Genomic DNA, 14823 nt, shown 5'->3' with positions numbered 1-14823 from the left:
AGAGCAAGAGATTACATGGAAAAATATCATCTCATAGCTTAAAATACTTTTGAGTTTCTAGTTGCTCAGTGCCATCTACCTGATGATGGTGAAGGATTGTGTGATCTTCCTGTGTGGAATCCCGGGAATACAGAGGACCACCATCCTCCATAGACTGCTGATCCCAAAACATCTCTTCTTTTTCCACTTTAACCTCAACTTTGATGTCTTTCAGTTCTTCATCCTAAACCCCAAAGACGAGAGAACGGATTTGTTAAAGCAAAAAAGAGTTGACATAGAGGAACGTTATCTCAAAGCGTAGAATTCTATTTGAGTTCTAGTTTCCAAGTCCTACCTACCTGATGATGGTGAGGGACGGTGTGGTCTTCTTGTGTGGAATCCTGGGAATACAGAGGATGGGGACATCTCTCTGGTGGGTTCCCATTACTGGATCCATCTGTAGGAAACACACACTCTGACTGAATATATTATTTATATGTGTTTATCAGATGATGAGTAGAGATGGGCTTGGGCATGTTCGAGTTCGCACATGCCAGATCACGTCAGGAAGCCGACAGTGAAGTCCACAAATCACAGGCAGTGAGACATTTCCCTATGCGCAGCTGGACAGATCAGGAAATGTCTCAGTGCCTGTGATTAGCGGAGTGTAGTGACGGCCTCCTGGTGGGATCGGGCACGTGTAAACTCGAACACGACCAAGCCCGTCTCTAATGACTGGGGATCTAGGTGGACCCTCCGTACTGCTCTCTCCTTTACATTAAAGTCTCTCCTTACCCGGTGATGTGAGGGGCGGCTGATTCTCCATCATGACGTCCTTGTAGAGATCCTTGTGTCCTTCTAAATAAAATAATATGTTATTACCTACTATTACTACCTGCTGCCAATTCCAACAACGCCATCACTTTGCTTCCTCACAACTCACCTCTCACCTGGAACTTCCTGTTTTAGACTTCTACATCACTTCCTGTTCCTAAAATGCATCATTTCCTGTCTGTCTATTACTTCCTGTCTGTATATCACTTCCTATCCGCACCTAACATCACTTCCTCCCCAGTTGTTATATCACTTCCTGTGTCTGTACAATTACGCTCTTCCTTTTTCCACGTTCTACTCAATATAATAGGAAAAGATCTCCACCTTGGCTGTAATGTCATTAAAGGGGGAGTCCTGTCCATTTTCAGCATGTGAATATTATAAGATAACACTGCAATGGTTATAAAAATAACCACCAGATCCGGTAACCTTCTTAAAAATTGCTGGTAAACGCACAGAAAATTTGGTATTTTAATTGCTTACTTGCCATGTTTTTACCTTACATTGTTTTTTTTTTCGTCCCTTGCATTATGTGTTGACGTGTCTACAAGACTCTCATGTGTCTCTCTGTAATGAAGGAGAATTCTGTGAGTAGAAGGAATACGGCGTACATGTGTGGTGTATACACAAGTAGGCTCAGACTCTATTATACCACACCCAGTATTCACTGTAACTTTCACAGCCCAACTTTTGGCCGCAAGTACACCATAGATCCTTTTCTCCCTTGGGTGCCCCTCTAGGATTTTTAAGTCAAGATGTATACCCATTTTAGGGCAGGAGAATACTGTTGAGCAGTGCTGCCCAAATACACTTTTCAATTACCCACCAACAGGTCATGTTTTTAGGTTTTCCTGCACCTTGCACAATGGTTTGGTATGCATGACAGCTGTTATATCTAAGGGAAAATCCCCAAAACATGGTCTGTTGAGGTACTTGGTGGCTGAGGTTATGAACTACTGATATAACTGATATGTTACTTGATTGATAGCTCTGATATCACAGGGGGTGCCCACCAGCAGTCTCATATATCTGGTCTATAAACCAGAGTCTTTGGATGTAGAGTTGGATAAATGGTTCTATATTTGTGATATATCCAGTCTATAAACCAGAGGCTCTGGATGGACAGTTGGATAATTTGTTCTATATTTTGGATATATCCGGTCTATAAACCAGAGGCTCTGGATGTAGAGTTGGATAAATGGTTCTATATTTGGGATATGTCCGGTCTATAAACCAGAGGCTCTGGACGGACAGTTGGATAAATGGTTCTATATTTAGGATGTATCCAGTCTATAAACCAGAGGCTCTGGATGGACAGTTGGATAAATGGTTCTATATTTAGGATGTATCTGGTCTATAAACCAGAGGCTCTGGATGGACAGTTGGATAAATGGTTCTATATTTAGGATGTATCCGGTCTATAAACCAGAGGCTCTGGATGGACAGTTGGATAAATGGTTCTATATTTAGGATGTATCCGGTCATAGTATAAACCAGAGGCTCTGGATGGACAGTGGGATAAATGGTTCCATATTTAGGATATATCTGGTCTATAAACCAGAGGCTCTGGATGGACAGTTGGATAAATGGTTCTATATTTAGGATGTATCTGGTCTATAAACCAGAGGCTCTGGATGGACAGTGGGATAAATGGTTCTATATGTATCTGGTCTATAAACCAGAGGCTCTGGATGGACAGTTGGATAAATGGCTCTATATTTAGGATGTATCTGGTCTATAAACCAGAGGCTCTGGGTGGACAGTTGGATAAATGGCTCTATATTTAGGATGTATCCCATCTATAAACCAGAGGCTCTTGATGGACAGTTGGATGAATGGTTCCTAATTTAGGATGTATCTGGTCGTTAAACCAGCATTTTTATATTTTTAAGTTGCAATCTTCTCGCTCTCTCTTGGGAAAAAAACAGCTGTGCCAAAAAGGATTACAAGTTTTCAGGTGCAATCTTTCTAAGAAATTGCAGCCTAATACAATGAATGCTTTGATAAGTGTGGTACAATTCTGTTTAATCTATAAATGTGAAATTTTACACAAAGAAAACTACTTTTTTGTTCCACTATATTATAAAAAGTATTGGGACGCCTGCCTTTGCACACACATGAACTTCAATGGTATCCCAGTCTTAGTCCGTAGGCTTCAATATTGAGTTGGCCCACCCTTTGCAGCTATAACAGCTTCAACTCTTCTAGGAAGGCCGTCCACAAGGTTTGGGGGTGTGTCCATGGGAATGTTTGACCATTCTTCCAGAAACACATTTGTGAGGTCAGGCACTGATGTTGGATGAGAAGGTCTTGGATGTTGGAAGGAACCCTTACCAGCTCATCTAAAGCATGCAGTAAAAAATAACCACTTAATGAACAGGGATCAGTGGACCAGGGTGTCTTCCCACAACCCAGATGAGTCACAGTGTGGAATAGTAGGAATGGACTCTTACCAGATGGTTATAGATCATGTACTAAATGCTGGATGTTGATAAGGGATTCACAAACTCCAGGACCTTGGTAGTGTTGTTATAACACTTTCCACGTTCCACTAGTTCCAGTCTGATGAAAGATCTGAAGAAAATACTGATGGTGTAGGCCAAACTTCGGGTCATCAGTATCAATGTTTTCTCCTCCCCAAGGCTCCTCTGTATACTGTGGTCCATAGACACACTCCCAAACCTTGTGGACAGCCTTCCCAGAAGAGTTGAAGCTGTTATAGCTGCAAAGGGTGGGCCAACTCAACAATGAACCCTACGGACAAAGACTGGGATGCCATTAAAGTTCATGTGCGTGTAATACTTTTGACAATATACAGTAGTGTATATTTAATATGCATGCCCAGTCGCTCAAAAATTGCAGCTTGTTCATACAGGCTTGATATCCGTGGGGTAAATATCTAACATTTCCTACCTTCAGCCTCTAAAACAGTACACGCATTTTTTGCGTTTAGATGGAATGTGCCTGCTCTCTCCCTCAGGAAATGTGGTCTATCCAATGAAAACTTCAAAGATGTGGTGCAAACCAATGCGTTTTTTATCTTTATGGATACAACATGTTTGCTCAAGAAACATGCCTAAGAAATTGCGGCCTGTCCAAAAACCCTAATTGCTGTGGTGCAAAACCATGAAAGGGGGGGACCTCACCAGGGTCCCTGTTGGCTGATGCTTTTTGAGGGTATGTCCTTTTTCATCAGAGCCAAACAGCAAATGATCATTCAGCCATATTCATACCCGCAGTCCTTCATCACGTCCACAGCAACGTGGTCCACTTATTTATTTACCAGAGCCACTGGTCTATTACCTTTTTTCACTCTACTTGGGGAAATTATACTTCTAAGATCTTGTGGCTTTCTGTATATAATATGTGGTTTATCGGCCAGATGTTTTCATAATTTCGGATCCTGTTTTAGGATACCCCAGTTTTTTATAATATGTTGGCTTTACTAGTGTATTGAGTGGTGAATCTGACTTGACTGTATTGTATTCTTGGAGAGCCAGATGGTTTAGCTTCCTGTTTAGTAATGAATTTTTCTTCTCCCCCTCCCAACCTTCTGGGAGGGGCCTTGGCTCTAATGCTGTGGGCGAGATAAAAATGTTACTGAGGGTGTATATATATATATATATATATATATATATATATATATATATATATATATATATATATGGCTGAATGATCATTTGCTGTTTGGCTCTGATGAAGAACAGACCTTTGAAACGCATCAGCCAGCAGGGACCTTGGTGAGGTCTCCCCTGAACTCAAGTCTTTGGCCAGCCTGGGAGAGTGGAGCCACGAATGCCTGATGAGCATTTTAAATACATATATATGTGTGTAGGTCAGGGCCTGACAAATTTGCCTGAAATCTAGGAGCCAGCTAAAAAAGTTAGGAGCCAGTTTTTTTTTTTTTTTAAACAACCAAGCTTTAGTTAATAAAACGGATACTAAATTTACACATAAATACGACTAGAGCCCCACTCTCCTCTATAGCGCAATTGGATGGAAACAGACTGTCTCTTTGCATCCGCTGCCATCTGATCCGATCCACGGTCGGGATGGATAGAGAATAGAACAACCATCCGTCTGTTTTTGGCGGACAGGATCAGATGGCGGCAGATTACTGCTCCATAGAGGAGAATGAAGGGTCCGATCAGGTCTGCCTGAGAAACTGACAGGCGGACCTGATCAGACAGCCCGTGTGAAAGGGGCCTTCGGCTGTGGCATGGCGATGAGGGAAAAAAAAAAAAAGATTTTATATATATATATATATATATATATATATATATATATATATATATAAATAATTAAAAAAAAATATATATTATATTTTTTTTTTTAATTTAAAAAATAAATGAATAATAATAACCACACTCCCTGTCCACTTACCTTTAAGCAAAGGTAACTGGATAGGGAGATGAAGCCTGCAAAAACTTCCCTCTCATTGCATTGAGAACAGGCAGTGGAAAGTCATTACTCCCGGCCACCACAAGAGGGCGCCAGTTCCCCATTGGAAGCCTCTCTCAGTCACAGAAGAAGGCCGAAAAGCCGGGGCCTCAATTTTTGGACGGCGCGGAAGTCCCTTTTGGGGGCGCAAAAGGGATAAGACACCTCCTGCAGGGCATCCCAGGGTCCAGGTCGCTAATTCTAGTCTCAAATGCGACCTGGCGCTCGGGGTTTGTCGAGCCCTGGTGTAGGTATTTATTATGCTCTACTTTTAATATAAAATGGTTTTGGACTAGGCTAGTGTGCCCTCTGTGTTTATATATTTTAACAGTGTTTCTGAGGAACACCCTGGTCCAAGAGGGCAGCAAGGCTTGAAGGGGATTATCCATTTTTTGAAACTCAGGGACGTTTCCTGTTGGGCTATCACACATATGCGCTGGGGATTATCATCATAAAATGCAGGAAAACCTATAACTATGTCCCAGTGTGGTCAACTGGAGGATGTATACTAGAAACATTGATGAACAGGCCCTACAGGTCGGTTAAAGAACAGGCATTGTGAAAAAGGGGGAAAAAGTTGGGGGTAAGAAAAAAAAAAAAAAGTGACCCTCAAGCGAGAGAGGGGAAAGGACCCCGAAAACCAAGAGTAAAAAATGACTAGGGGGAAAGAAAGGGCAGAGGAATGGGGAGAGGGTCTTTTGCCATAGGGAACGGCAGTTTTTATTCCCGAAAGCTAGGACGAAGAAGGAGGACTATCTAACTCTCAGATCACAATTGAATTAACCGCATGGTAAAACGAAAGACCAGTTGGTAAATCAAGCTAGGGCTGCCAGACAGAAAGACATGTATTATGTTTGTCCTCCAGGATCGCAGAGGGCTTTTCATTACTAAAAATGCCTCGAATTCTGGACTTGACCTCCTCAAAACCAGGGGTAGGGGATTTCTACGTGTGGGCTATGGTTTGCTTCATAGCCATAAAAATGATGAAGATAAAGGTGCGAGACAGCAATCTTTTATTGGTCTGTGGAGTAAGACTTCTCCTGATACCAATTTGCGTAAATGATAGTGCCATGTTATACACCCTAATCCATTGGCGACGCGCAACTGGACAGAACCACCATATGTGGAGCATCTCACCGTCAACTCCACAGCCGCGACTGAATGATCATTTTTAAAACATTTTTTAAGCATTGGTACACATACTTTAGGCCACTGTCCAGCTTCCTTTCTTTGACAATCCCTTGCCTATTAGCCCAGAAAATGGCCATTACTGATATCTAAGGTTCAGCTTTCAACCTTCAGTAAAATCGCTGAACCTGTGCTGAACCAAACCCAGGTACATTCGGCTCATCCCTTTTTATAATACAAAAGAATGGAAAACAAACTAAAACTGATGCAGAAATGTATAAAGAACACACATTAATGTCAACATGAACTTTTAACAATGTATTAAAATGTATTTATTTAGTATCATTCATGTCCTTTAATAGTAAATTTACACATTTGACATCACTAAAAATTAAAGTAAGATATATACAGTATATAGTAAGGTAACTGTAAGGTATAGATACTCTATTTGGTGGATAATACCTCATCCCACCATCCACAGTACATTCTCTGACAGCTCTCCTCCCACCATCCACACTACATTCTCCGACAGCTCTCCTCCACCATCTACACTACATTCTCCGACAGCTCTCCTCCACCATCCACACTACATTCTCCGACAGCTCTCCTCCCACCATCCACACTACATTCTCCGACAGCTCTCCCCCACCATCCACACTACATTCTCTGACAGCCCTCCTCCCACCATCCACACTACATTCTCCGACAGCTCTCCTCCACCATCCACACTACATTCTCCGACAGCTCTCCTCCACCATCCACACTACATTCTCCGACAGCTCTCCCCCACCATCCACACTACATTCTCTGACAGCCCTCCTCCCACCATCCACACTACATTCTCCGACAGCTCTCCTCCACCATCTACACTACATTCTCCAACAGCTCTCCCCCCACCATCCACACTACATTCTCCGACAGCTCTCCTCCATCATCCACACTACATTCTCCGACAGCTCTCCTCCACCATCCACACTACATTCTCCGACAGCTCTCCTCCCACCATCCACACTACATTCTCCGACAGCTCTCCTCCCATCTTCTACATTACATTCTCCGACAGCTCTCCTCCACCATCCACACTACATTCTCCGACAGCTCTCCTCCACCATCTACACTACATTCTCCAACAGCTCATCCCCCACCATCCACACTACATTCTCCGACAGCTCTCCCCCACCATCCACACTACATTCTCCGACAGCTCTCCTCCACCATCCACACTACATTCTCCGACAGCTCTCCTCCACTATCCATACTACATTGGATTTTTTGGTGTTTACGAAGTTCAGAACGATTTCCCACACTCAAACATATCTAAAGCAGAGCCCCAGTCCCCATAAGCAATTTTCTGATAAAAGCCCCTGTGATTGTTAGTACGTTTACTATAGTATTTGGATTTTGTCATAACTGTAGTCATACTTGTTATTTTTAAATCTGTAATATCTTACGTTATCTCTGAAGGAGTCAGGGGCCATCGAGGTTGTGGGCATCTGAAGCCCACTCCTGTATATTTCTGGGATTAGGTGCAGCTGGCTACCCAGAATGCACCTCCCAATATAGTGCCTGTGCAGTAATGGCGCTGCGCGGCACAGTCTGTGGATTACAGGTTGCCATAGCAATTCTTCCAAATTGGTGCCGAACTCCTCCCCATGGTGTCATTTCCTGTCTCGAAATACCGTGAGATTTCACCATTAGCCTTCCTGAAAACTCCTAGGATAGATGGCGCCGAAACCCAAGGAGTCCTTGGGAATCGCCCAATGAGGACATACCCTGGGCAGTCGGGACTCGAAGTGCCGCCTCAAGATATTTAGAAAAGCTATTGAGAAGTTTAGGACTTAACTGCATTGAGATCAGAGGAAAACGGGTGGAACTCCGCTTTAAGGAAGCTTACCCATATGAATTCTCCGGTGTTGCACAAAGTTTCCTTTCCTAGTGAAAGATGTCCCGCACTCTGAACAAAAATAAGGATGTTCACCCGTGTGAATTTTTTGATGCTTAACAAGGCATTCTTTATACCTGAAAGATTTTCCGCACTCTGAACATGAAAAAGGATGCTCACCTGTGTGAATCCTCTGATGTCTATCAAGGCATTCTTTATACCTGAAAGATTTCCCGCAATCTGAACAGGAATAAGGACGCTCACCTGTGTGAATTCTCTGATGTCTCACAAAGTATCTTTTATCAGTGAATGATTTATCGCACTCTGAACATGAATAAGGGCGCTCACCCGTGTGAATTCTAAGATGTTTAACAAGGACTCCTTTCTGAATGAAAGATTTCCCGCACTCTGAACACGAATAAGGAAGCTCCCCCGTGTGAATTTTCTGATGTTTAACAAGGGATTCTTTGTGAATGAAAGATTTCCCGCACTCTGAACATGAATAAGGGCGCTCACCCGTGTGTATTCTCTGATGTATAACAAGATAATCTTTTTTATGGAAAGATTTCCTGCACTCTGAACATGAATAAGGAAGGTCACCTGTGTGAATTTTCTGATGTATAACAAGGATTGCTTTTTGAGTGAAAGATTTCCTGCACTCTGAACATGAATAGGGACGCTCTCCTGTGTGAGTTTTCTGATGTTTAACAAGATAGCGTTTTTTATGGAAATATTTTCCACACTCTGAACATGAATAAGAACGCTCATTTGTGTGAACTTTCAGGTGTCTATCAAGATTATATTTCTGAACGAAAGATTTCCCACACTCAGAACAGAAATAAGGATGTTCACCTGTATGACATTTCTGGTGTTTCGCAAGGTTTCCTTGCTGAGTGAAAGATTTCCCGCACTCTGAACATGTATAAGGACGCTCACCTGTGTGAATTTTCTGATGAATAACAAGAATAGTTTTTTTGAGGAAAGATTTCCCGCACTCTGAACATGAATAGGGACGCTCCCCTGTGTGAGTTCTCTGATGTAGAACAAGGTGTCCTTTACTAGTGAAAGATTTTCCGCAATCTGAACAGGAATAGGGACGCTCACCCGTGTGAACTCTCTGATGCCGAATAAGTTTTCCTTTCTGAGTGAAAGATTTACCGCACTCTGAACATGAGAATGGATTCTCATCTCTGTGAACTCCTTCATGGGGTAAGGAAGATTCCTTGGGATTAGAAGGATCTGTTGATCTATCTGCAGTGTGAGATCCTAAATGGATATTTGCAATCATAGTATGTGATTGGTGAGAAGATTCCCCCTGATCAGAGGGAACCATTGATGTCTCCGGACAGGAAGGTCTGTGATGGATATTTTGTGTATTTGGATTTCCTCCTGGAGGATCCTGTGTGATGACATTATCTTCTGACTTACAATCAGCAGATAATAGAAGATGTCTCTCCGACGAATTCCCGACATCACATCCATCTGTAGGGAAGAAATGTTTAAATGTTAGTAGTTCACAAATAACTGGAGTTTTAGCTTTAGTCCTTCCTCCCCTTGATGGGAACATGACATTATATTGAGGAATGGAGATGGACCTTTCATATGGTGTACAGTATCTCCTCCTCATTTGTTGGGAACATGAAATTATATTGAGGAATGGAGATGAATCTTTCATATGTCGTGCAGCAGGGATCCGCAACTTGTTGATCGCGATCCACCCGTCGTTTGCAGGAGGGTGACAGTTGATAGGCAACCCTGCTTTGCCAAGCCCCGGACTGCTCCTACCACATTGCAGAGTGGCGTAGGGAAGGAACGACCTGGTATACTGCACTGATCCTGGCTCTCATGTCCATCCCAGGCGCTTGTGTGTGACATCACATTGGATGGATGAGAGAGGACAGTTGGTTGGGATTTGGGTGCCAGGAGAAAGAAGCATACTGTGTGCCCAGCGCTTTCCATCTGTTCAGGTTTCATCTCTCCTGTGAGCCCTTGTACACACATCAATGCTCAACTGACTGACCTCATCCTCTGCCCTGCTGACACCATCCACAGCCCTGCTAACTTACACCATCCACAGCCCTGCTAACTTACACCGTCCACAGCCCTGCTAACTTACACCTTCCACAGCCCTGCTAACTTACACCTTCCACAGCCCTGCTAACTGACACCCTCCACATCCCTGCTAACTGACACCTTCCGCAGTCCTACTAAAATACACCATCCACAGCCTTACTAATGGTCACCATCCACTGCCTTACTATTGGTCACCATCCACTGCCTTACTAACTGACCCCTTCCTCTGCCCTACTGACTGACACCATCCCCTGCTCTGCTGACTGACACTGTCCACTGCCCCAATATTCTGCCCTACAAATTGCTGTCTCCTGCACTCTGCTCTACTTATTACTGACCCCCTATACACTGCTCTATCTATTACTGACCTATAGTGAACAGTATCTCCTCCTCATTTGTTGGGAACATGACGTTATATTGAGGAATAGAGATGGACCTTTCATATGGTGTACAGTATCTCCTCCTCATTTGTTGGGAACATGACGTTATATTGAGGAATGGAGATGGACCTTTCATATGGTGTACAGTATCTCCTCCTCATTTGTTGGGAACATGACGTTATGTTGAGGAATGGAGATGGACCTTTCATATGGTGTACAGTATCTCCTCCGCATTTGCTAGGAACACGACATTATATTGAGGAATGGAGATGGACCTTTCAATATGGTGTACAGTATCTCCTCCTCATTTGTTGGGAACATGAGGTTATATTGAGGAATGGAGATGGACCTGTCATATGGTGTACAGTATCTCCTCCTCATTTGTTAGAAATATGATGTTATATTGAGGAATGGAGATGGACCAGTATCTGTGACAACTCTGTATAAACTATTCATGGATATTTAATATAGTAAAGCTCCACACTCCATGAAAATTAAATAAATAGAAAAGGTGGTAGAGATACTGAACTTTGCCTACCGGAATACAAGGTAATGAATCTGATGGAACATATGCAATCATGTGAAGCATACAGTACAAGAAGCATGTGTTTAGTGAAAAATTACATGAGCAGATCAATACTCCAGATGTGCCAACTCCAGTGCACCACCAATGAGGTCATATACGCTTACAGGTCCTGAAAGTACCCAAAGTATCACACTTACTTTGCAAGGCCTTGCACACCATGGTTCCAGGCATGGTCCCTAAGAGGGTTCTATTTTGCAGTGGGCCCCAACGTAGGGGCCCAGACACGTGCCAAGGTAACCTTACTTACAAAGCCTCTGTCATCCACCACCACCATGCTCTCTGCCCAGAACTGGCTGCTCCTTCTTATCACGCTTCACTACATGACATCAAGACTTAACTAAATTGTAAATTCTGTTCCCCAGTTCTTCCCAATACACTGTAAAGCACCTTCTCTTCCAAGGTAACACAGATGGTTACTCTTAACCAATAAGTTCTTCAGTGAATAGAATTATATATACAGTTCTGTGCAGGTTCTATAGAAGTACATATGACTGATCTACAGAATTGCAATTGCATTTCCACTCGCTCTAATACCAATGTGCTGGATTTGGTTGAGCTGTGCGGCGTTGTTCATAACTTTTTTTTTAGTAGGCAAACACATAGTTAATCTTTTAGAACCTTCCTACAGGATGATGTGAAGATCTAAGAATTATCTAACATTTTTTCTTAAAACTACAATCCTTATACTCAGAAGTAAAATGAGACCGTGACCGGTTTCTTCCATAGTCTCTGTTACTTACTTGTGTGGATAGGTAGAGAAATGTCCTCCTGTTCACTTTTCATAATCAGCTCCACGTCCTCCATGGACTGCTGATCACCCCCCACATAAATCTCTACCTCTTCTTCTTTAACCTCAGCTTTTATATTAATATGTTCTTCACCCTACACCAAAATAATGGAAAATATCATAAAGTCAACTCAAGGCAGATATAAAAGACACAAATGACACGTCATTTAGTTTGCACCCTCCATTGGAAGAAGACAAAGAAGAGGACCCGTGAAGACATGTGAATGGGCTTAAAACCCAAAGAAGAAAGGAATGTATATTAAAAAAAATTTAAATTGGGGATGAAAAATATAGGGTGCTCAAAGGAGCTAGAAACAGGGATGGGGGGGGGGGGGGGGTTGTAGGTAACAACAGCTGCACTTCAGATATCAAAGTAAAACAAGAGACTACATCTCATGGCTTAGAATAAATATTTAGGACTAGATGCCCAGTCCTACTTACCTTATCATGGTGAGGGATGGTGTGATTCTTTGGTATGGAATCCCAGGAACACAGAGGAGGGGGAAATCTCTCACCCTAAACCCCAAAGATGAAAGAGTAATAATTAAATAGAGCAAGAGAATTCATAGAAAAATATTATCTCACAGCTTAGAATACTTTTGAGTTGTAATTGCTCAGTCCCATCTACCTGATGAAGGTGAGGGATGGTGTGATCTTCCTGTGTGGGATCCCGGGAATACAGAGGACCAACCTCTACCATAGACTGCTGATCTCCAAACAACTCTTCTTTTTCTTTTTTAACCTCAGTTTTGATGTCTTTCAGTTCTTCACCCTAAACTCCAAATATTATAGAACGTATTTGTAAAAGGTAGCAAGAAATTGCATTGAAGAATGTTATCTCAAGGTATAGAATTCTATTTGAGTTCTAATTGCTCAGCCCCACCTACCCGACGATGGTGGGGGGTGGTGTGATCTTCCTGTGTGGAATCCCGAGAATTCAGAGGACTCCCCTCCTCCATAGACTGCTGATCCCCAAACATCTCTTCTTTCTCCACTTTAACCTCAACTTTGATGTTTTTCAGATCTTCACCCTAAACTCCAAATATGATAGAACGCATTTATAAAAGGAAACAAGAGCTGAAATAGAAGCTTGTTATCTCGAAGCATAGAATTCTACAAGGTATTTGATTTCTAGTTGCTCGGTCCCACCTACCTGATGATGGTGAGGAATGGTGTGATCTTTCTGTGTGGAATCCCAGGAATACGGAGGATGGGGACATCTCTCTGGTGGGTTCCCATTACTGGATCGTTCTGTAGGAAACACACACACTGACTGAATATTGTTTCTATCTGTTTGGGGAATCTACGTGGACCCTCCGTACTGCTCTCTCCTTTACAATAAAGTCTCCTCTTACCCCGTGATGTGAGGGGCGACTGATTCTCCATCATGACGTCCTTGTAGAGATCCTTGTGTCCTTCGAAATAAATTTTATTACCTCCTCTGCTGCCAGTTCCAAAAACGTCTTCTCTTTACTTCCTCACAACTCACTTCACCCAGGACTTCCTTTTTTCTACCCCTACATCACTTCCTGTTCCTTAGTTACATCACTTCCTGTTCCTTAGTTACATTACTTCCAGTCTTCACCTGAAATCCCTTCCTCTCCAGCTGTGGTTTGGCTGTGTCTGTACAATCACACTCTTACTTTCTCAGCGTTCTACTAGATATAATAGGAAAAAACCTCCATCTCTATATTTATTATGTGTCTGTTCTACAATCTAGTAACTCCAGATGGACAGTTGAATAAATGGCTCAATATTCACAATGTATCTGGTTTATTAATCAGAAGATCTGGATAAATAATTCTATATTTTCGATGTATCTGGTCTATGAACCAGAGGCTCTGTATGGACAATTGGATAAATGGCTCTATATTTAGGATGTATCTGGTCTATAAACCAGAGGCTCTGGATGGACAGTTGGATAAATGGCTCTATATTTAGGATGTATCCGGTCTATAAACCAGAGACTCTGGATGGACAGTTGGATAAATTGCTCTATATTTAGAATGTGTCTGAACTATAAACCAGAGGTTCGGGATTAACAGTTTGATACATGTCTCTATATTTAGGATGTATCTGTATTTGGCCTGAGAAAGGGGACCCTGTCAGGTAGGCTCTATGGGGCCCCGTAATTTCTCACAGCAGCCCTTGGGCATTATGACGAGGTCTGCTACTGCACTTGGTTGCCAGATAGTGAAGAGGAGGAAAGTGAGGGAGAGGCACAACATCAGTAAAGGCAGGTAGTCAACACATGTGCTGTAGATCTGCAATCTACTTGCTTTCTCTTAGTAAAAGCAGCTTTGCCAAAAAGGAAGAAGAAATGCTGAGGAAAAAGAGATTATCTAAGAAGCTGATTTCTACTTAGTTGAACAGCAGAAAGAAGGTGACAAGAGCCATCTACTTCAAACTTGGAAATGTATGTTGTGGTCTTTAAGGTGCCGTCTAATAGTTTTTTGAAACTATCTATGCTCCCTGCTGATACTACTGCTTGTGGAAGAGAATTCCACATCCTTACTGCTCTGACAGTAAAGAACCCTTTACGTATTTTAAGGTTAAACCGTTTTTCCTCTAATTTTAGTGAGTGGCCACATGTCTTATTGTATTCCCTTTCTCTGAATAGTTTGCTCCTTATGCTAGGGTCATCACCAGTACAGTATTTGTACATTGATATCATATCCCCCCTCATGCGCCTGTAGTCTTTCCTCAAAGCTGATGTCCTCCATTCCCCTAATTA

General features: G+C 42.5%; 3 protein-coding genes across 3 annotated transcripts in view; all 3 read right to left on the bottom strand.

Moving 5' to 3' along the window:
* The window catches only part of LOC309562617 (uncharacterized protein), a 150734-nt gene extending 137095 nt beyond the window's left edge, over positions 1–13639 (bottom strand). The window contains exons 1-4 of the mRNA XM_082266870.1: positions 13526–13639; positions 775–861; positions 339–436; positions 80–223 (exon numbers count right to left, since the gene is read on the bottom strand). Of these exons, the coding sequence (XP_082122996.1) occupies positions 80–223; positions 339–436; positions 775–808 (276 nt within the window). The 5' untranslated portion in view covers positions 809–861; positions 13526–13639. The remainder of the gene's footprint in view (positions 1–79; positions 224–338; positions 437–774; positions 862–13525) is intronic.
* LOC309564419 (uncharacterized protein) overlaps positions 1–14823 on the bottom strand; it is a gene marked incomplete at its 3' end in the record, with an annotated part of 909898 nt that overhangs the window by 772712 nt on the left and 122363 nt on the right. The window contains 1 exon segment of the mRNA XM_082269049.1: positions 8360–9451. Within this exon segment, the coding sequence (XP_082125175.1) occupies positions 8360–9451 (1092 nt within the window).
* The window catches only part of LOC309563475 (uncharacterized protein), a gene marked incomplete at its 3' end in the record, with an annotated part of 76094 nt that overhangs the window by 48041 nt on the left and 13230 nt on the right, over positions 1–14823 (bottom strand). The window lies entirely within an intron of this gene.

This window comes from Pelophylax lessonae (genome assembly GCF_965119305.1).
Source record: "Pelophylax lessonae genome assembly, chromosome: 9".
Taxonomy (NCBI): Eukaryota; Metazoa; Chordata; class Amphibia; order Anura; family Ranidae; genus Pelophylax; species Pelophylax lessonae.
Note: the sequence above shows the minus strand (reverse complement) of the source record. Positions and strands in the feature narration are given on the sequence as shown.